The sequence below is a fragment of the Sesamum indicum genome, linkage group LG6 (genome assembly GCF_026168435.1).
Source record: "Sesamum indicum cultivar Baizhima isolate 11 linkage group LG6, ASM2616843v1, whole genome shotgun sequence".
In the NCBI taxonomy this organism is placed as follows: domain Eukaryota; kingdom Viridiplantae; phylum Streptophyta; class Magnoliopsida; order Lamiales; family Pedaliaceae; genus Sesamum; species Sesamum indicum.
In genome coordinates this window covers 26,616,942-26,636,956 of record NC_142662.1, presented here as the reverse complement: position 1 = coordinate 26,636,956, position 20,015 = coordinate 26,616,942, and the positions used below count along the sequence as shown (strand labels likewise).

Here is a 20,015-nt window from a genome sequence, read left to right as displayed (position 1 = left end):
GCAAACATTGTCCATGTTTTGGCCCATCTCAGAGATAAAACAAAATTGAAAGCAAACATAGTGAAAACTTTGTTTGGTTTTGTGTCTCCACACCTTCACTAGGAGTGAAGTAAATTTTGGTTTTTTTTTTTTTTTCTCTTTCTTCTCTCTTTCTTATTTTTGGATTTCTTCTCTCTCTCTCTCATTTCTTTTCTGTTAGCTTTTTCTCTTTGTTTTCTTTCTTCTTTCTTCTTTCTTCTCTCTCCTTTTTTTAATTGTTTTTTTTAAATTATTTGTATTATTTGTATTATATGTATTATATACTATTTAATATATAATATATGTAAAATATAATTAATAATTACTACTAAAAAATAATTATTAATTTATGAAACTATTGATATAAATATATTTACTATCAATGCTACTTGGTCAAAATATTTAAAATTTTTTCTACCTAACGGAAAAATTATAGCAGTTGCATATACTACTGATAATATATCAGTATTATATACCTAATTCGTATTTTTATTACTTCAATTGTCTATTAAAATTTATCAGTTTATATATAAAAGTCTAATTAATGTATTATAAAAGTCTAATTAATGTATTTTGAACATGTTATATAGTGCATTTAACGCTTGATTACAATTTTTTTCAATTTAGACCATTTAATCTTTTGTACTCATAATTTTTCCTATTTCAATGAAATATTTGAGAAATTTGAAAATTGAGGACAATATACCAATAATACATACTTAATTCTAAATTTTTTATTTAAATTTTATATATTATGTTTTTTCATTCCAAAGATAAAGTCTAACAAAATTATTTTGGAGACAATACTACAATGTACTTAATTATGTATTAAATTAGAATTATTATTTAAAATATAAAAAGAAATGCCTCAATAAAAAAAATTACTTAACATAAATATATATATTATATTTCACTAACAAACAAAATAATATATACATACACATATGTATATTAAAAGACATGATTTGACAATGAACAGTAACTCCTGTCTCCCAAATCCCAACATCAAACCTACACCACTTATTTTATAATATTTTATATTATATCAAAACACAAATCCAAACATACCATCTATCTCAAAACACATACTTACTCATCTCTATTTTTCTCTCTCTATCTCCAAAACACAAAAACAAAAACACCCAAAACATTAATCCAAACATAATCTTTATGTTACCTTCCATCAACCCAACACGACGTCGTAATGGAGAAGAATGTCCGGTTCCATGTTCCAACCGCGGAACTCCTCTCACCTTACAGAAGTTATCAACTCCCATTACAACAACGTTGAACAAAGATGGCTGCTCTAGCTTCAACGTCTCTCTGCAGTGGTCAAGTTTCAAGGTTTCCTCCGACCCAGTGTTTGTTTCCCAGAAATCTTGCACAAATCAGGACCGGGTTTCAATTCAGAGGTTTCAGAATTCGAGCTAGTTCAAATGAGCTAGAGACAGAAACAGAAAAATGGTCTGAGAAAGACCTTGATCAAGAACCCGTGAAAGAAAGAGAAACTCAAGAAACCAGCAAGATTTCAAGTGGGCCGACATCCGCTGCTCCAGCACTCGACAAAGATCTTAAAAAGGCGAGTTTTTTTTTTATTTTTTATTTTCTGATTTCTAGTGGGTCTATGTGTTATGTTTCAGTTTGTGTTTTTCAGTGCTGTCTGTCCTTGTTTGATGATAGATTAAGCAAATGGAGACTGGGTTTTGGTTATTGATTAAGTGTGTGAATTGATTTTTCATCTGTAGGACATTGTTGTAAGATTTCAAGAAAAGCCCCTCTATTTATTGGTCTATGCATATAATTCAGATAGATGTCCTGGTTACATGTCAGCATGCAGCATTAGGCACAAATGAGAATTTGTGTCGGTACATATAACGAAATAATTTAGGTTGACTATAAAACTGCTTGTTAGTACTAATCTGTTGATAACATAGTAGTATAAAAGTTCAGCTTGTATGATATAGATGCAATTCATGAAAAATAATGTACATATATATGGTTTAACTTGCAAAAACTAGGGCATTGATTTGCAGAAACATTGATTTTGTGGGCAAGAGGGGATTGTTTACTACGTAGACTAACGTGCAAGAATACGGACAACTTCGAGAAGAAATTTATTAGATGAGTATACTATGCTTCTATGGTTATTCACATTAATGTTGACACAACTATGATTATCTTGCTTATTTCTCAGGTCACAGTTCTTCGGTTTCATATTCGGGCTAGTTCTCAGTTCTCTGTACATGACATTGTGGCATCTATATGTCATGTCATTAGATTTTCATCTTTGTCTTATTCGCAGTATGAACGACTTTCCTGTATTGGTATTCATTACATTATTAATTGGAATTGGTAAGTAGCACACGTTAGTCACCTAATGTTGGAGGAGCCCAGTCCTTGCTTCTGTGGTTATTAATCTGTATGCATCACTCTTTCACAGGTGGTCCAAAAGACTGCTGCAACCTTTGCACCGAGAGCTTCCACTGCAAGCAAAAATCCTGCCGTACCAGGCACTGTTTTATACACTGTTTTTGAGGTTCAAGGATATGCCTCTCTATTAGTTGGCGGAGCTCTCTCTTTCAATCTCATATTTCCCTCAAATGAACCAGACATATGGAGACTAATGGGCATGTGGTCGATATGGATGTTCAGTAAGCAACGCTTCATTTCTCATTAGAAACTATATTAGTTCTGTATCAGGCATCAATTTTTAGGCACTCGTGGTTGTGTTGCACATATTTCCTCCAGGATTCTTGGATGCTACTGAAAGACAGTTGAAGATAGGAGAAACTAAAAAAAGATATATATAATTTAGCTTGATATAGTATCCTTTCTGTTCTGAATTAAAAATATGTGATTTGGGACTTAAGATGGCTCAGACATTGACTTATGAGCAATTATTTCATTAAACAACTCAAAACTTTGTCGAAATTCTTGTTTCATGTCGTTATTAATGGTAGATCTTTGTGAACAATTTTAGTGTCCTGCCAAATATACTTGGTTCGTTATTTAAAAGCTATTGGCATTTGAGTGATATTTGTCTTCCACTTTGATAAAGAAAATATTTGCTGTTTCAGCTATTCCTTCTCTTCGTGCACGGGACTGCTCCAAGAACGAGAAAGAAGCCCTCAATTATCTCTTCCTCCTTATTCCATTACTTAACGTCATAATCCCATTTTTCTTGAAATCGTTTGCAGTAGTTTGGTCTGCAGATACCATAGCCTTTTTTGGGATGTATGCGTGGAAGGTATACATATCATTAGCAATTCACATCCTTTCCTGTTTCAGCCTTCATCATTATTATTATGATTATTTAGTTTGTTACTATCTTTTCTGGGCAGCTTGGATGGCTTTCACAGAAAGAGTAGCATTTATACATTGTGGATGGGGAGAGTATATGTTGGTTCGACCCGTTGACGAGCTAGCGTCTCAAATATCCTGGATACCTCCATACCTTGAGCCAAGAATAGGTTAACTCGACGTTAGACGACATATTGGCTGGTTTATCTGGGCAAGATGGAAAATGCCACATAATGATGTTTTCAGCTGGCCTTTGATTGTAACATTTTATTTATATATGCCCTTTGCCAGATGTTTGAGAAACATTGATGTGATATAGAAAGGAAGAACACAAATTCTTGTTGTACTAAAGAATTATACCCTGTGAGAGGTTTATCTTTGAGGTTGTCGCATTTCTGAACAGGTACCTATGGTTCGTTAGCATCTGAACACAATGCAATGATTTTTCAATACCTGAACAACCAACTTCTAATACCGTGAAAGGAGGGAAGGGTAAGTTGATCCACTTTCCTTCAACTTCATATCACAGAAGAAAGGTTGACACCAAAATTTCCATGTTCTTTTCTTTTCACAATTTTCTATCTCCAATCGCTATTACTAACACATACAACTACTGATCAGATCAATGTCTGAATCTAGAATGAATTGTATGAACTACTGTGATGTGGGCTTAAACATTGAAAAGGCCAATTGGGCACAGAGCAGTTAGCCCAAGGCCCAAGCGGATTCTTACCCAGTTGAGACCGATTGGAAGCCCAACCGAACTGGGCTTGAAGGACACAGGTCAGTGGAAAAAGTGAGATTGGCGACACACGGGTGCATCTAAAACAGCGCAGACGTTGTTCGTACAGTGGGACTATATCCTTCTCACTTGATCGTTGGACTATTCACGCTCGTCAAGTTCGGCACTTTTTGTGCAGATTTTGAGCTTATTTCCAAGCCCGTTAACTCCCGACGTACAACCTTCGATGATCGGAAACGCATCATAGGGAAATACACGCTTTGCTGGTCCCCTTCTTAAGAATGCTTGTCGACATTTGTGATGTGCCAGAGGATAAATCAGCTACTCGATGTTTGAGCAGACAGAACCATAGAAACAGAAAGTAATATTTCAGTAGACTGAGCAAACCATTGGAAGATAATGGACTGTCAATGGCTCATTTTCTTGACAGCCCTCTTATTTTCAGCCACGACCGACGCTTCCCACTGTGCAAACCACGGTCAGTTTTCAGTTAATTCTGCTTTTGTGTGTGTGTGTGTGTGTGTGTGTGTGTGTGTGTGTGTGACTGCATTGCTAGACGTCATTCATTTTTTAAAGAAGTATAGTGGTGCTTCCTCAAATTATTTTACCTATTTTTGCTGAAGTTAATGATTTTATTGTTTGTTTTGGGAAAAAATGCAAGCAATCCTCTCGTATGACAAACGAGCAAATTAAACCTATAAAAATAAATAGCAATTTACCTCTTTATATTTTTTTTGAAATGCAGTAATTTACTCGTATATTTCATAAAATGAAACAGCTTAGCTTGTCCAAGGATTTTGTTGTTGCTCATTTGCAATATTATAGGGTTTAAATTACATTAAACCCTTTGTTTTTGCACTATAATACAGGAGTTGATATAGTGCGGAATATCAGTGAGGAGGGACAGGACAGCTATGGTATCCCTGGCTTATCTCATACGACTGTTGCCGGTTCACTCATGCACGGTCTAAAGGAGGTAAAAAGCTTCCAAGTTAACTGCAACTGTATTTGGAAAATTGTGAATTTCATCTACTTGTTAGACATGTTCAACGGTGTGGTAATGAAAGATAAGATTCTATTACTGCATCCTATTTCTTTCCAAACATCAAATCCCAAACAACATTGATAGTGAATCTTGTTTTTGTTCAAAACCAAAGAAAGAATAGGTTTCCTTTGTATTTGTCTCATCATATCTTCATCGAGTCTCTAGCACTTGTGCATTTTCTTATTGTTTTTGGATAATTAAGGTTGCTGCAGTTCGTGACAGGTTGAGGTATGGCTTCAAACAATTGCTTCAGGAGCTGCAACACCAATTCACAGGCACTCTTGCGAGGAAATCTTTGTGGTTGTAAAGGGTAGTGGGACTCTGTATCTCGTCTCTAATTCAGATCAAAACCATCCTGGAACTCCACAAGCGTACCCGATCTTCACAAATAGTACATTTCATATTCCTGTTGATGATGTTCATCAGGTACAGTGGCTGATATTCTTTCTTGATCGATGATTTAGATACAACCTCAACACGCTGTAATAGACCTTAATCTCCCTTCATTTATGACAGGTGATAACGATTTTGACTGCATTTGGGTTTTGACGAATGTGGCTTTCTGCTATATGCAGGTCTGGAACACAAATGAACAAGAGGATTTACAAGTTCTAGTTGTCATATCCCGACCACCAATGAAATTGTAAGCCGTTCGCCTTCTTTTTCTCTTGTAAGATATACTGTATTCTCCTCTGTGGCAGAAGAAAGAGCAACGGTCTTGTCACCAAGCTACTGGTGTTTGATTTCAGGTTCATATACGATGATTGGTTCATGCCACACACTGCTGCCAAATTGAAATTTCCCATCTTCTGGGATGAAAAATGTTACCAAACTCGTGCAACGAAAGACGAGCTTTGATATACAACTCATTTGGGGAACTTGGACTAAAAAGCTCAGTACATTTGATCTTTTCTAGTACGTAGAGAGGTCAAGAAGCGGACATTCTGTATGTCATCAAATATGTTATGTGCTTTGAGACTCTTCATATCTGTACAGAAAAAACCTATATTTTGTGTGTCGGTGTGAGATGCTGGTCAATTACTTGGAGGGCTCACGATTTTCTTAGGTCTGATGTTGTGTTCAATTATTACCAGTTAATGAAGAAGAGCTAACAATTGGTCGAGCAATCTGAGCATGGCCAAGGTGTGGAGATCTTGTCTTACAAAGACCCTGTATCAACCTAACCCTGTGGCTTAGAATTGGTGCTGGAGCTTGTCTTAAGCCACGCCATTTTGGAGGCACAAGATCAATCTGCCAACCTTGCTACTAACTTGAACCTTGGTTTCACTGATCAGGGGGATACATGACATGTTCTTACATGTAATCAGTGTGAAATTTAATCTTAGTTAAGACAACAACTGATGCTTCAACCATTGTGTACATGAATGGTGGTTCCAAAGCTACTGTACTGTCCTACCAACACTGACAAACTCTTTGGCAATATGCTCTGAATAATCATCTCAGTTTTGTTGACATTCTTCTTTCTCAGCTCCATCAATAACATAAAACTCTGCACCAAGCATCTCATGTATGTCAAGATTCAAAGGGACACTCAGATTGACAACTTCCATGATGACTGCTGTTGTAATAATGAAGTCTAAGGTAGTTAATACTCCCCATTGTTCGATTAAATAGGTAATAGGATAAATTTGAATTAAATGTATAATACTCAAGCTAATCACTTGAAGTAAACGCAGCCCAGCATTAGTTGCCCAGCATATATGTTTTGGCGAGTCTCACGTGGTGTATATATTTCTTCTACTTCTTCATCACCCCGAAGGCTAAGCAATTGTTTAATAGAGTGTGTTGAGGAGGACTTGCTAACCAACTTGTTTTCTTTAAAGAAAAACTAAAATGATTATAAAAACTTATGAAAGTTGCTAATAATTTAGGGGGGCAAGAAGTTGTTGGGGATCTTTTTAAATAATGATTGATTTGTCTTATTGTGTGATAATTTTAATATTTCAGAATTTAATCCTAAATAAATGATTTGGTTGTCTGTAAACATGTTGTGGGTCCCATCTTAAGTTGAGATTTGTCCTCGTTATATGCTAGGCTTATTTAGAATATTATTATAAAATGGTTTATGGGGAGTTGTCATCTCATACAATGACTCATTGGTTTTTTTATATTTTATTTCTAATAAAATATTAATAATTTTGATGTTTTTTGGGATAGTCTTATAATATTGTTAAATTTTATTTAATATAATAAACTCAAAATTTTACATACAAATAAAAATATATAATTAATTATTAGATTCATTATTTTGTGGTTATCTCTCTACACCTTTATACAATTGAAGTGTATTCTGTTGATATCTTTAATTTTATGATCTGTTAATTTTATTTTCTTTTTTTAGTGTTCTCAACTCCCCATTTCCTCTCTTGTCAACTTCTATATCTCTTTTTTTCAATATTGTCTCATATTTTTCTTTTTATTTATAATATTTTATTTATCTAATTAATATTAAAATTTTAAATTAATTATACATTGAGGGAGAGCATTATTTTAGTATATCCACCGTTTTTTTTCTTTTATATCTACAGTTGGTAAAAGTTATTTATATTTATTTAAGATTTTTTTTCCTCTTTCTCCTAATCTAAAAATTCTCTTTCAAAAACTATTTATTTTTTATCATTATTTTTCCTACAATAATTTTTTTTAGTAAATAATATTTAATTATTTATAATAATAATAAATAATGGCAATAATAATAATAATAATAGCAATAAATAATAAAATTAAAAATAAATAATAGCAATAAAATAATAATGATAACACCAATAAATTATTATTTTATTGTCTATTAAATTTTATAAATAATGGCTCAAAGGTAATTTTTCTACCAAAAGCATGTGAATATATCAAAGTAAATATTTGATAGAATTTATCCATTTTCGATAATACATATAAATAAACACATGACTAATTATACAGTACTTTTTTTATCTTTCATTTAGTAAATGATAATTTTATTATTCTTTTGATACGATTTTTGAAGTAAACGGACCCTGATTTTTATAACAATCCCACACTGTATTTAAGGAAAAAAAAATCAAAGAAACAAAATTCGATGAGTTGTCATCCATGACGACTTATGGAAAGTTGCAAAAATAAATTTATATATAATAATAATATAAATAAGGCAACATCTACTCCATGTTTGAGCAAATTAAGGACAGAAACAGTATAATATTTGAGTAGAGAGAGAGTGAGCATTGAGCAAAGCATTGGAGCAAAACGATGGACTATCAATGGCTCATTTTCTTCACCGCCCTCTTATTCTCAGCCACCGCCGACGCTTCCGGCTGTGCAAACGACGGCAAGTTTTCAGTTTCTTCTTCTTTCTGTTACCTATTTTTGCTGATTTTGTTGTTTGTTTTTGCGTTGAATATACAGGATTTGATGTAGTGCGGAATATCAGTGAGGTGGAACAGGGCAGCTTTGGTAGAGCAGGCTTATCTCATGCCACTCTTGCCGGTGCACTCATGCACGGTTTAAAGGAGGTAAAAAGCTTTGAAGCTAGTCTACGATAAGTGCAAGACATTTGTCGTGTAATTAAATTTTTGTAGTTTCTCAAGCTCCTTCCTGAAGATGAATCCGAACAGAGGGAAGCCCTTGCACTTTGATGGACGAGAGATTATGCTCTCAGATGTTGGTCCGGGGGCTCTTAAGTCCTAGAAGTAGTTTCTAACTCTTGAAGGCTGTATAAGGCAGCTAAGAGCTCTATTATAGTCTAGAGAAAGCTCCTCAAGAAGGAACTCAATAACTCATAAATCATAACTTAAACTCTAACTCCGGCATCTACCATTTAACTCAGTTAGTTCAGAAGCTCCTACTAAAGGCAGTAAAAGTTACAAACATTGATAGTGAATCGTGTTTTTGTTCAAATGAAACCAAAAGAAAGAAAATTATATCTTGATTCTGTCCCTAGCACTTTTGCATTGACATTATTGTTTTCGAATAGTTAAGGTTGCTGTGGTTGGTGACAGGTCGAGGTATGGTTTAACACAGTTGCTCCAGGATCTGGAACACCGATTCACAGGCACTCGTGCGAGGAAATCTTTGTGGTTCTAAAGGGTAGCGGGACACTGTATATCGCGCCGTCTAATCCAGATCTAGACCATCCTGGAACTCCCCAAGAGTACCCCATCTTTGCTAATAGTACATTTCATGTTGCAGGTGGTATTGTTCATCAGGTACAGTGGTTGATTCTCTTTCTTGATCCATGACTTAGATAAGAACTTCAACATGATCTAATATATCTTAGTTTCCTTCCCTTCACTTAAGGCATGTATTAATGATTTTGACTGCATTTGGTTTTTGTTGAATGTGAATTCCTGCTTGCTATATGCAGGTCAGGAACACAAATGAACATGAAGATTTACAATGTCTAGTTGCCATATCCAAGCCACCTATGAAAGTGTAAGCCATGATACTGTCTGTATTCTTCTTTGTGGAAGAACAAAGTGCAATGGTCCTATTACTAAGCTCCGGTGTTTGTTTGATTTCAGGTTCATGTACAAGGACTGGTTCACGCCACACACTGCTGCCAAAATGGTATTTCCCATGTTTTGGGATGAGAAATGTTATCAAAAGCATCCGAAGAAAGATGAGCTTTGATATACAACTCCTTTGGCAGAACTTCAACAAAAAGGCTCAATAAATTTGATATTTTCTTGTACCTAGAGAGGCCTAGCAATTGGAGTCTCCTTTTTGGACCTTATCCTCACTGATCTGGGGAGACATGTTCTTACATGTAATCAGTTTGAAATTTAATATTAACTAAGACAACAACTGATGCTTCGGCCATTACATGAATGGTGTTCCAAAGCTATTGTACGGTGCTACCAACATTGACAACAATAGCTCTTCTCTGTTAGTAGCTTAAAAAGAGAAACACCTATAGGATCTTTGCTCGATGGCTTTTGGCCAAAATAAAATCATTCTTCGGCAATATGCTCTGAGTAATCATCTCCTTTTTGTCGACATGCTTCTACGTTCGGCTTCTTTCTCAGCAACAATAACATAGAACTCTGCACCAAGCATCTCATGTATGTCAAGATCCAAAGAGATACTCAGATTGACAACTTCCATGACGACTTCTACTGTAATCATGAAGCCCAAGGTAGACAATACTCTGATGGCATTAGCAGTCCTGCATATGTTTTGTCTAGTCTCAGGTGGTGTATATATTTCTTCTACTTCTTCATCACCCATCATATTCCAAGATTTCACATTTTGTTGCTCGGATTTGTTTGATAGATCCTCTACCATGTCATCTTTCACTTCAACATGTTCACCAACCCAAACGAATCCATTACAGCCGAGTATCAAGTCAATTCCATATTGGTCTAGGTAGTGGAAGTGCTGTTTACGCTTCTTCACTAGATAAGGGGAAATTGTAAGTAGTTGACCTCTCTTGAGCTGTTGAAAATAAAAATCACAAATGATTAGATGAAGATAAAACCTCGTTGATCCACTCTGACAAATGACTGCAACAATTACAGGTAGGTTATCATTTTCAATAGTATAACAGACAACAAAATGAACTTTACTAATGGCCATTGAAGCATAGCTGGGCACACCTATTGGGGGAGGCAGAATGATAAACACACCTTTCCGTACTTCTGGCTTCTTGCTTGCAGGTGTAGGCAGCCGTCATGCTGGAAGCCTCGAACTTCAGCCTAAATTGAAATATATTCTATTAGGAACTTGAAAGACAAAAAGAAAGGGCGACTTGAAATAAGATGCATCATCAGTTTATTGGTCTTTTTCTACAAGCACTAAGAGTGGAGGGAGATCAGAATTGTCAATACGCGTAAATATCCAAGAAGCTTACACATATAACATCATTTTCTTCAAATATGCTGCGCATGTTCAGTTCATCAACTGCAGTTCTCCGTCTCTGAAAACGAAAAGCATGGAACCAGGTTAAAATGTGTTCAAAAAGTAACTCATCAGTCAATCAATTCAATTTCAACTATAAACTTGACCATTTTATACTTTCAGTGGAAAGATAAATCAGCATCTATTCTTAAAAGGCCAGAGTGTAAGCAGCAGTAATGGTAGCATTAACAGCTGTCTGACAAATAATAGTCAATGGCTTCGGCAACAACAAGAACACTTATCTATAAATTCAACATTATCATCAACAATTAGAATAGGAGAGCAGATATAGTCTATAAGCTGTTCCTATCATTGGTCTATATGCAGTTTCTGTCTTTATAAGATCAAGAAACGAGAGAAGGAAAAAGGGCTTGATGAGGCATTAATTTAATTAATCGACATGTATGGTGCGTGAAACTAATCCAAAAACTAACATTGGTAGAATTGATTTTAATATTGCATGCACGGGATGGATCTATTTTTCCCAATATTACTTCATTTGACATGTTGCCAAGGCTAAGACAAACATCATTAAATTACAATAGCAATAAATACAGAACTATACACATTCCAGGCACTTGTAGAGAGATGAAACTTATGAACATATCAAAGAATCAGACATACATGAAATCTGAAAGTAACACAAGCTGAAACCCAAACAACCACCAACTGTGGCTCCTCTCACATTGCTCATAGGATGCTTATCAAAAGTTAATCCATAAGATTGAAAGATACCTGGATACCATCTGGTAAGTTCATTGAAGAAAGCATCAGCACTGCGTCCTGACTGAAGTTGATCTCCAGTCTCCAGCGCTTTGGTGCAACCTTGACAGAAGAAAGGTCGAAATTGATAACAACATTATGCTTCACATACTTTACACTACATGCAGATTATATTTAATTATTCATCGTATAACAACTAGTACAATGAGATCATTAAATTCATTAAAGAAAATGAAAAAATAGTTAGAAAAGGGAAATGTATAGATGATAAACACCTAAAGATCACTTCCAGTTCAAAACATTATTTCAAATGGCAGACTGTGAATTATCTGAATTCTGAAAAGGTTTTATATATTCCATACAGATAAAAAGTTGGATTAATTATTTTCCACCTCAATAACACGCCCGACGATGATATCACCAACCTCAGGCTTGTACCTGTATCACAATAGAACATCAAAACGTTCAGCCAAAAATACAATCTTCATAGAATGAACTTGGAAAGAAAAAAAGTTCCATTCAGACACTAAAAATCAAACCTCGCCCTCAAAGTCCGAACATAGACGAGCTTATTCACGCGCTCCACCACTCCACAGAGAGTCGCCACAACGCGACCGTCCATCTCCGCCGTCCCATGGCCCCTTCATCACCCACCGATTCAATATAAAGTAAGCCCAAATTCTGACACATTTTAAAACAAAAAATGTAGAATTACTCAGTTGATAATACTTGAGGATGGCGTCTTCATAGTCGACGGAAATGTTGTCGGCAACAGTGACGGAGGCGTCGGAATTTGCTTTAGAGGAGAGAGATTCCAACCGTTCTAACGCTCTATCAAGTCTCAACTTCTGGCCTTTGTTCAATGACAACTGCAATCCTCTCATTGTGTGTTGAAAGAGAGTGTGTTGATCTTGATCTGTAAAACCCTAGTTAAAACCCTATTTGCGGATTGGGAAAATTTCGGGGATTTCTACATTCATTAATCTACCATATTGATAGAAAAGCACTAAGCTCACCGGCCCTGTTTCTGTAGAATTGGGCCTATGGACTAAATCTCTTTGGGCTTATATTTGGACTTGCTTCTGGACTTAATTTTGTTTAAATAAAATAGAAAGAAACCCTTTAACTTTTAATTTTCTTGTTTAATTCTTGAATTAGAGAAAATCTATTTTCTGTTTTCCAAAATTTATTTATTGTGGAATATACCTAAAAGCAGACATATATATCCATCTGCACATTATGATGCTTCCTAAACTTTTTATGAATTAAGCCCACAAGCAATTCACAGCAACCTAACTGGTTGTAAGCACAAGAAATAAGGTTGTTTCAACTGGACATATCATCATACAGCTAGTCGATATTATATAATTTGCTAACACATCAAGACACGTCAAACTAACAAATCTCATCTAGATTCACACAGATTGGACGAAAATTGAGTTGATAAGTCACTAGTAGCTTTCCGTAAATCTCAGCAAACCTGGCATAACTTGGTAAAACGTTCGTATCTCTTTCAATATTTATCCGAATCACAAACAATATTTTTTTTAATGATAGCTAACTCAATGAGTTTTCCAACAGCATATGTAACTTTGTAACCACCCTTGAATATGCTCTATACACGTTTATAAGTAGAGATATCGTGCAGTCATTTGGTAATATCATTCCTCATTGTTATACTCTCACTTATTCTCTTTCGTTTTCAAGCTACCTTATTCTCATATTTTGCACTCCATGTGAATATATACTATTTTATCATCATTCAACAGCATTATTATCACTTTAATTCAAATTATTGACTTGCACATTGAAGTGCTAACAATTGCTTTGCAGGGTTAGTCCCCTTTGATTTTAATATTTTTCTTGGAGATCCTTCAACTTTGTGGCGTGGTAAAAAATTTAGTAAGTATCACTATATATTATGAGAGACGGCGCTTTTGATGTCCAAATTAATTTTGGTCTTTTAAGTTTTAAAAAAAATTAAATTAATTAATTATTTTAAACTTTTTCACTGATTTATGTAACTATCTTTTTATAGTTTTTTGTTTTTGGGTCGTATATTTTTATCTTATTTTAAGTAATTTGAACTCTACAAAAGAAAAAATATATATAATTTATACAAATATTGTATTGTATTGTATATAGAATGTAGCAGGATTACTAGTATAAATAGAAATAATTTATAATTCGTTTGAATTTATTGAAGCATGGGGATTGGCAATGGCAATGGCAATGGCATGGATGATGGATCCTCCGAGTATCATTCTCTTCCTCCCACCAACGCTAATACTATCGCTCATTTCTCATACACCTAATTCTCCTACTGATGGCTGCTGCCTTTTTTTCTCCTCCCCGTTGATTATAACCACAGGATGGCCTTCTGCTGGAGCAACGCCTCCGTTCCAATCCTCGGCCTCCTGTCTCTGCTCCTCCTCCTCCTCCTCCTCTTTCTGCTTCCCCCCCACCACCACCACCATGATGAGCTCCATGCCCCGCCGCCATCAGCAGCCGTCATCACATACCCTTTATCTTTCCGTGAGGCCCCGGAGTTTAGGAATGGAGAAACATGCTCCTCGAGCCTTAACTCCACCATTCATATTGCCATGACCCTTGATGGTAACTATCTCCGTGGAACAATGGCGGCGGTGCTCTCAATTTTGCGGCATTCCACCTGCCCGGAAAATGTGGCTTTCCATTTTCTGTGGGTGAGGCATGAGGCGGAGGTATTGTCACGCCTCAAATCCACATTCCCTTATCTCAGTTTCAAAGTTTACACCTTTGATGCGAAAAGGGTTCGTGGGTTGATTTCCAAGTCGATTCGGCAAGCTTTGGACCAGCCCTTAAACTATGCTAGAATTTATCTTGGCGAGATACTGCCACAAGAAGTTAAGCGCTTGATTTATCTTGATTCTGATATTGTGATGGTGGATAATGTTGCCAAGCTTTGGGGGGTGGATTTGAAGGAAAATGTCCTGGCTGCACCAGAATATTGCCACGCAAACTTCACGAGATATTTCTCCCAGGAATTCTGGTCGGACTCAGAGTTGTCGAGAACATTTGAAGGGCGGCAGCCCTGTTATTTCAACACGGGGGTGATGGTTGTGGATGTGGAGAAGTGGAGAAATGGGAATTATACTCAGAAAGTTGAGGATTGGATGGTTGTTCAGAAGCAGAAGAGAATTTATCACTTGGGTTCTTTGCCACCGTTCTTGCTTGTTTTGGCAGGAAATATTGAGCCTGTTGATCACAGGTGGAATCAGCATGGATTGGGTGGTGATAATATTGAAGGAAAATGCAGGGGCTTGAATCCTGGCCCGATTAGCCTCCTTCATTGGAGTGGCAAGGGGAAGCCTTGGCTGAGGTTGGATTCAAAAAGACCTTGTAGTGTTGATCATTTATGGGCTCCTTATGATCTTTATCGTATGTCCAAGCATTCTTTTGAAGAATGATGATCAAATAGTTCGTAGCCGACCTTTACTTAGTCAGACATTGGTATTTCAAAGAGATAGTGAAGGGGATGGCATATTAATTAGGATGTTGGTAAAGAGATGAAACCATAAGGAGTATTAAGAAATTAACTAAGAATTAGGAAAGCAAAACATACATAAAAAAGGTCTTGGAGTTTGTAAAGCACACACATGCTTTTGTTTTATCTTTTTATTTTTTGTTTGCATTTTAAGGTCAGAGGAGAAGAGGAGGGAAGATAGTATTGTAAGCAATTTTGCAGGAAGTCCCATCTTAGCAGGTGTCAACTACTGCGTTTGTCAAAATAGTTTCCCGATTTAGGGACAAAGTAGTTTGCTGAGTGCTCAATGATACTCAGGGGCTTGATGATCTTCTGGAAATCAGATAATTCATTACCCTCTAATCGGACTTGTGTATTTGTTTTCACTTTTTTCCTTTCATACTATTTAGTTGTGTATAGTACTTGGAATCAAGTATCATAACTTGAAATATGTACATGTGTCCTCTCTTTCAGTTTTCCTTATGGCATCACATCCCTCTTAACTTAGTGACTTAACTTTTTTTGGAGTATTCTTCTTGATATTTGGGTACCAATGCTTCCATGTGATTCTTTTGTTTTTGCAAGTGCACCCTTTTCCTTTTTCGGCTGTGTATGTCGTGCTTAAAAGACGATTAATGGATGAGGAGAGATGTGAACAATTATGCGTCCATCGTAGCATCAAAGGAGTCACACCAGGGAATCGGAAAAGTTGAATTTTCTTAGAATCAGTTATTCAATGAGGTGTTTGTAAACATTTATCGCTTCTCATAATATGGAACTCCACTTCAAAAAGAAAAATCAAAATTCCAATCACTCTTCACTTTTTGTGCTTGGAAGAGGACTACAAGCCTGAATGGAACAGAACCACATACACAGAGTCTTATTCTGGATGTCTTGAAATTATGTAGAGATTCATATTGTTGTCTGTGGAACGAGCTCAAGACCTTTACGGATCAAGGTTGTAGTTTCTGCTCATGGCTTTCTTCCTTCTCTGGATATATGCATCGGACTTTTCATTTATATTGGAGTCCACACTAAGAAGAGGCCCCAGCCGCCTTGGGGGCCTCTGTTTCATGTCTTCATGAGGCTGGTTATTCGCCCTTGCTGCTTCTTTCTTCATAACTCTTTCCACCTCTACCTCACTTTCCTTGACCATGACATTCTTTTTGAGGACGGTACCGCGAGCATCTCTCCCAGCAAAGGCCTCCAATTCTTGCAGCTCTTTTCCTTGAACTTGTTTGTGGGTCTTGTGATTGATGCTTGGGGCAAAATGATTCTTATTTCTTGCTTTTCTATTCGCACCATTGTGCAGTATGGTTTGATCATTGCCGAAAATTAGCCCATCTCTCTTTGGACTACGAACTGAATCCCCACGTTCATTGATCTGAGTCCAGCTTTCTGAGCCATCTTTATGCCTGAACTCAACCACAATCCCAGAATCCACATTACCGTTATGCTTATCGATTGGCTTAACGGAACTCTTTACATTTCTTGAAGAATCTCCTTCAATAGGCACTTGAACCAAACCAGAGGGAACTGGGGAACCATTGAGCACACTGAGAATGAAGTCGATGAGCCTTTGACAGACGCCGGGAGACTGTGAATCACTATCCATTTTCTGAAACTTCTTGGGCTGTCTAAAACAGAAACAAAGAATGCTGTGAGTTTGATCAGTCTTCCAACAACAAGGCCTGCCAATCTGTTTATCAACAAAATGCCTTTCTCGAGATGATTCCATTCTTCAATTGGGAGGCAACAAAAAGCAGAATGCAACGATACTAGGAGTGATTTGAATCTAGAGATTCCCCTTTTTCACACTGAAATCGTTTGGATGCTCGTATTCACTCGTGTCTTTTAGCCAGTCAAAAGCATAAAAACAGCTAGAAAGAATCAACATCCACTCCCCTCAGCCTCAGATTATACCAAAGCATGGAAAAGTGAAGTTGATGATATCTACCTTTCTTGAAGCATGCTTCATTCCCTAACAGGAACAGCACTATCCTTGCAACTTTGCTTGTATCCACTGTCTTGTTAGCTGATTATGCACATCTTTCTTGAGCTACTTAAGAATACTTCATAATTCATTTGTGGAAAAAAATGATTATATTCATAAATTTGTATTAACTGATTGTTCACTTTACATCATACTAAATCTTCTAGCAGTAAAAGCCAAATGAAGCAAAGTAACCCGTCATCAACCACATTCTATAGATATTCTATTATATTTTGATAGTAATACGCGATTGACAAGCATATATATATTGTTTAATTTAAAAGTGTGCTAATATATAATAAAATAAATTACAATTGACTCTCATAAGATTATTAAATAGTTGTTTGAAAAATTATAAATATCTTTCAGAATTAAGACTCGACTAACAAATACTCATTCATGAGCCATGACGGCCTAATAAGAAGTATTTATTAGACTGTAATTAATTTTAATGAGATATTTATAATATTTTAAATAATAAATAAATAGTTATTAATATTCATGTGGATGTGACGTCAACATGTGATTTAGGATATGAATTCATAGCACTAGGCTTTTTTTCATAGATAGCCCAATCAACAAATTAGGTAGTGGGCATAGAAATTAATAGGCCCAATTAAGTTCTGGGCTTAGGGCCCAATAGTAGCCCAACAAAAGGTCAAGTGCGTACATTCTAATACACCTGTAAGAATTAGTTGAAGTTAAATCAGTTTTGGAATGATTCACACCAACGCTTGAAATATAAAAACTTGCCGAAACCCTAACCCTTAATCCTTCAATTGAGCGACTCACGCTATGAATTTCTTCAAATCCCTTCTATCAGACGATCCGGACCCTCCCGATCCCCAAATTGTTCGCGAATCTGACGCGAATTCCGCACTCAAACCACCTCGTGACGGTGGTAATTCGATCGACGTGGCTGACGGAGGTCCTGATGATGGTTGGAGTTTCGGGGGTTTAATCAGAACTTTTGCAGTCCAATCCGAATCGTTGATCGAAACATACCGTAAGGATCTCGAGGAATTCGGGTCGGGTCTAAAGAAGGAGACCGAGATACTCCGTGAGACCGCGAGCCGAGCCGTGAAGGATCTCCCAGCATCGCTGGAAGCCAGCGCTACAGCTGCGCATGGTGCGCTGGACGGAGTGCTGAAGTCAACGGCTGAGATCATTTCAAAAGAGGCTCTTTTTGGGTCGGATGGGGAACCCGAGACACCAGAAACAAATAGAAGTAAGAATTCGAGTCGGTATAGTTGGTTCGAGGCGCAGTTGAGTGCAATTCAAAGTGATTCGAGTACTTTTCTTGAAGAGCCGGAGGATGGGGAGGAGTATAGGAAGTGGAAGTTAGGGTTTCAGTTGGAGCAGAATAGGGATGAGATTGACAGTTTGATAGTGGGAAATGGAGTTTTGGAGGATGTTTATACAAGGGTTGTTCCAAGTGCTGTTGATCCTGAGATTTTTTGGTGCAGATACTTCTATAGAGTTTATAAGCTCAAGCAGCAGGAGAGTGTGAGGGCGAATCTTGTAAAGAGGGTGATTTCAGTTGATGATGATGAGGAGTTGTCATGGGATGTTGATGAGGATGAGGATGAGGTTGAGGTTGAGGTTGGTAACGGGGGCTATCAAGCAGATCTGAAGGTGAAAGGAGGAGTTGGAGAGGGAGATAATGCAGCAGGTGATGGAAGTTCAAAAATTGTCGAGAAACAAGAGGATGTGAACATTGGATCACAATATGAGAAGGGAGGGGGTAATGTCGACGAAGATAATGGTGAAAATAGCAATGTGGGTGAGTCGGGTAAGAGTTCTGGTGTGGATGCATCATTTGTTGAGAAAGAAGTCAAGTCTGAAGAAGGTGCCGGAGTGAAAAAGGATGAGCAACTGAAATCTGAAGAAAGTGTCCAAGATAAGAAAGACGATAAAGTGGGCATGGAGGAGAAAGGTGAATTTGTTAAAAAAAGTGATGCTCAAATGGCGTCTAGTGATCAGCCAAAGGTGGAGGAGGAGGATATGGGGTGGGATGAAATTGAGGATATTGGGAGTGGTAATGAGAAAAGAATTTCAGCCACTGCTCGTGGTGGGAGCCCCAACAGAGGTGACCTGCGGAAGCGGTTGAGTGCTGCTGAAGATGACGAGGATTTGAATTGGGATATTGAGGATGATGATGAGCCAGTGAAAGCTTGATGGCATATCAGTGATAAAAACTGTAATTATTTAGTTGCTGATATGCGGATGAGCTTGGCTGGAGCTTGATACCTATTAAATTTGAGAAACTGTTACAGTTGAGTCAGAAACTGAGATCAATTATCCAGTAATGGCTTCTTACGTAGTAAATAGAAGAACTCAAATTATTAACTGAAATTAATTTCATTATTTTCTCTTTATCGTGAATTTGTCTTTTTCTGTGACTAAATGGAGGTCTTAGTTCCTCTACCATTGTCTGTTAAAGGCCCACTTGTTCATGTGGCTCGACAATGTTTCTGTTGGATGTATCAGTGCCATTTTGCTCATAAATCAAACGTCTAAACTGTTGTTCCTGTTAATTAATTATCTTCTTTGAATTAATTTCCTTGTAGGCATATTTTGTCCTGTGGCTGTTGAGACAACGTTTATGTTGAAACTTCTGTTTATAGAGTTAATCTTTCACTTCAGGATGGGTCCAACCTATAGAGTCACTGAACCTTGACTTCCAGAATCTGGTGTACAGCCACAGGAATGCTGTCATTTTCCCTTTTTTGTTGCGTGTAATTTCTGAATTTGGCAAGAGTGGCTTTAAATTCTCTACTTTCCGATGTACTGAGTG

The 20,015-nt window shown here is 36.8% G+C and overlaps 6 protein-coding genes across 8 annotated transcripts; 5 read left to right on the top strand and 1 right to left on the bottom strand.

Annotated features, from left to right (window-relative positions):
• Positions 1–1,214: 1,214 nt before the first annotated feature.
• Positions 1,215–3,710, top strand: RPH1 (resistance to phytophthora 1). Its single transcript, XM_011081490.3, has 4 exons — positions 1,215–1,597; positions 2,459–2,669; positions 3,096–3,265; positions 3,360–3,710. The coding sequence occupies exons 1-4, from the start codon at positions 1,316–1,318 to the stop codon at positions 3,384–3,386; spliced, it is 690 nt and encodes a 229-aa protein (XP_011079792.1). The 5' UTR covers positions 1,215–1,315; the 3' UTR covers positions 3,387–3,710.
• A 363-nt stretch (positions 3,711–4,073) lies between these two features.
• On the top strand, positions 4,074–6,580 carry LOC105163221 (auxin-binding protein T92). 3 transcript variants are annotated; one of them, XR_016066180.1, is made up of 6 exons: positions 4,074–4,538; positions 4,930–5,036; positions 5,328–5,531; positions 5,681–5,748; positions 5,855–6,020; positions 6,200–6,580. XR_016066180.1 is itself a non-coding variant. In XM_011081488.3 (5 exons), the coding sequence occupies exons 1-5, from the start codon at positions 4,460–4,462 to the stop codon at positions 5,961–5,963; spliced, it is 567 nt and encodes a 188-aa protein (XP_011079790.2). In that variant the 5' UTR covers positions 4,074–4,459; the 3' UTR covers positions 5,964–6,580. The 3 variants fall into 3 exon arrangements, 1 of the variants encoding a protein (XP_011079790.2); XR_847893.3 differs by having other exon boundaries at positions 5,855–6,051; XM_011081488.3 differs by having other exon boundaries at positions 5,855–6,580.
• Positions 6,581–8,263: 1,683 nt separating this feature from the next.
• Positions 8,264–9,923, top strand: LOC105163223 (auxin-binding protein T85-like). Its single transcript, XM_011081491.3, has 5 exons — positions 8,264–8,430; positions 8,508–8,614; positions 9,101–9,307; positions 9,466–9,533; positions 9,623–9,923. The coding sequence occupies exons 1-5, from the start codon at positions 8,352–8,354 to the stop codon at positions 9,729–9,731; spliced, it is 570 nt and encodes a 189-aa protein (XP_011079793.1). The 5' UTR covers positions 8,264–8,351; the 3' UTR covers positions 9,732–9,923.
• Positions 9,754–12,705, bottom strand: RRP4 (ribosomal RNA processing 4). The gene is made up of 7 exons (XM_011081492.3): positions 12,450–12,705; positions 12,260–12,361; positions 12,113–12,158; positions 11,733–11,822; positions 10,951–11,016; positions 10,727–10,795; positions 9,754–10,535 (listed from the first exon to the last, which is right to left on the bottom strand). Exons 1-7 carry the CDS (start codon positions 12,602–12,604, stop codon positions 10,080–10,082), a joined length of 984 nt encoding a protein of 327 aa, XP_011079794.1. The 5' UTR covers positions 12,605–12,705; the 3' UTR covers positions 9,754–10,079.
• Positions 12,706–14,017: 1,312 nt separating this feature from the next.
• Positions 14,018–15,722, top strand: LOC105163225 (putative galacturonosyltransferase-like 4). The gene has a single exon (XM_011081494.3). The coding sequence runs from the start codon at positions 14,093–14,095 to the stop codon at positions 15,167–15,169; it is 1,077 nt and encodes a 358-aa protein (XP_011079796.1). The 5' UTR covers positions 14,018–14,092; the 3' UTR covers positions 15,170–15,722.
• Positions 15,723–17,909: 2,187 nt separating this feature from the next.
• Positions 17,910–19,755, top strand: LOC105163226 (uncharacterized). Its single transcript, XM_011081495.3, has one exon. The coding sequence runs from the start codon at positions 18,014–18,016 to the stop codon at positions 19,394–19,396; it is 1,383 nt and encodes a 460-aa protein (XP_011079797.1). The 5' UTR covers positions 17,910–18,013; the 3' UTR covers positions 19,397–19,755.
• Positions 19,756–20,015: the final 260 nt, after the last annotated feature.

Bases quoted from the DNA above. Each gene is read 5' to 3' on its own strand.
- RPH1 (XM_011081490.3), top strand. From the start codon at position 1,316: ATGGCTGCTCTAGCTTCAACGTCTCTCTGCAGTGGTCAAGTTTCAAGG. The intron at 1,598-2,458 runs GCGAGTTTTTTT...ACTCTTTCACAG, and splicing joins TCGACAAAGATCTTAAAAAG to GTGGTCCAAAAGACTGCTGC. The intron at 2,670-3,095 runs GTAAGCAACGCT...TTGCTGTTTCAG, and splicing joins GTGGTCGATATGGATGTTCA to CTATTCCTTCTCTTCGTGCA.
- LOC105163221 (XM_011081488.3), top strand. From the start codon at position 4,460: ATGGACTGTCAATGGCTCATTTTCTTGACAGCCCTCTTATTTTCAGCC. The intron at 4,539-4,929 runs GTCAGTTTTCAG...ACTATAATACAG, and splicing joins TTCCCACTGTGCAAACCACG to GAGTTGATATAGTGCGGAAT. The intron at 5,037-5,327 runs GTAAAAAGCTTC...AGTTCGTGACAG, and splicing joins TCATGCACGGTCTAAAGGAG to GTTGAGGTATGGCTTCAAAC.
- LOC105163223 (XM_011081491.3), top strand. From the start codon at position 8,352: ATGGACTATCAATGGCTCATTTTCTTCACCGCCCTCTTATTCTCAGCC. The intron at 8,431-8,507 runs GCAAGTTTTCAG...TTGAATATACAG, and splicing joins TTCCGGCTGTGCAAACGACG to GATTTGATGTAGTGCGGAAT. The intron at 9,534-9,622 runs GTAAGCCATGAT...GTTTGATTTCAG, and splicing joins TCCAAGCCACCTATGAAAGT to GTTCATGTACAAGGACTGGT.
- RRP4 (XM_011081492.3), bottom strand. From the start codon at position 12,604: ATGAGAGGATTGCAGTTGTCATTGAACAAAGGCCAGAAGTTGAGACTT. The intron at 11,823-12,112 runs GTGGAAAATAAT...TCTTCTGTCAAG, and splicing joins TCGTCGGGCGTGTTATTGAG to GTTGCACCAAAGCGCTGGAG. The intron at 10,536-10,726 runs GTGTGTTTATCA...TATTTTCAACAG, and splicing joins GAAGCCAGAAGTACGGAAAG to CTCAAGAGAGGTCAACTACT.
- LOC105163225 (XM_011081494.3), top strand. From the start codon at position 14,093: ATGGCCTTCTGCTGGAGCAACGCCTCCGTTCCAATCCTCGGCCTCCTG.
- LOC105163226 (XM_011081495.3), top strand. From the start codon at position 18,014: ATGAATTTCTTCAAATCCCTTCTATCAGACGATCCGGACCCTCCCGAT.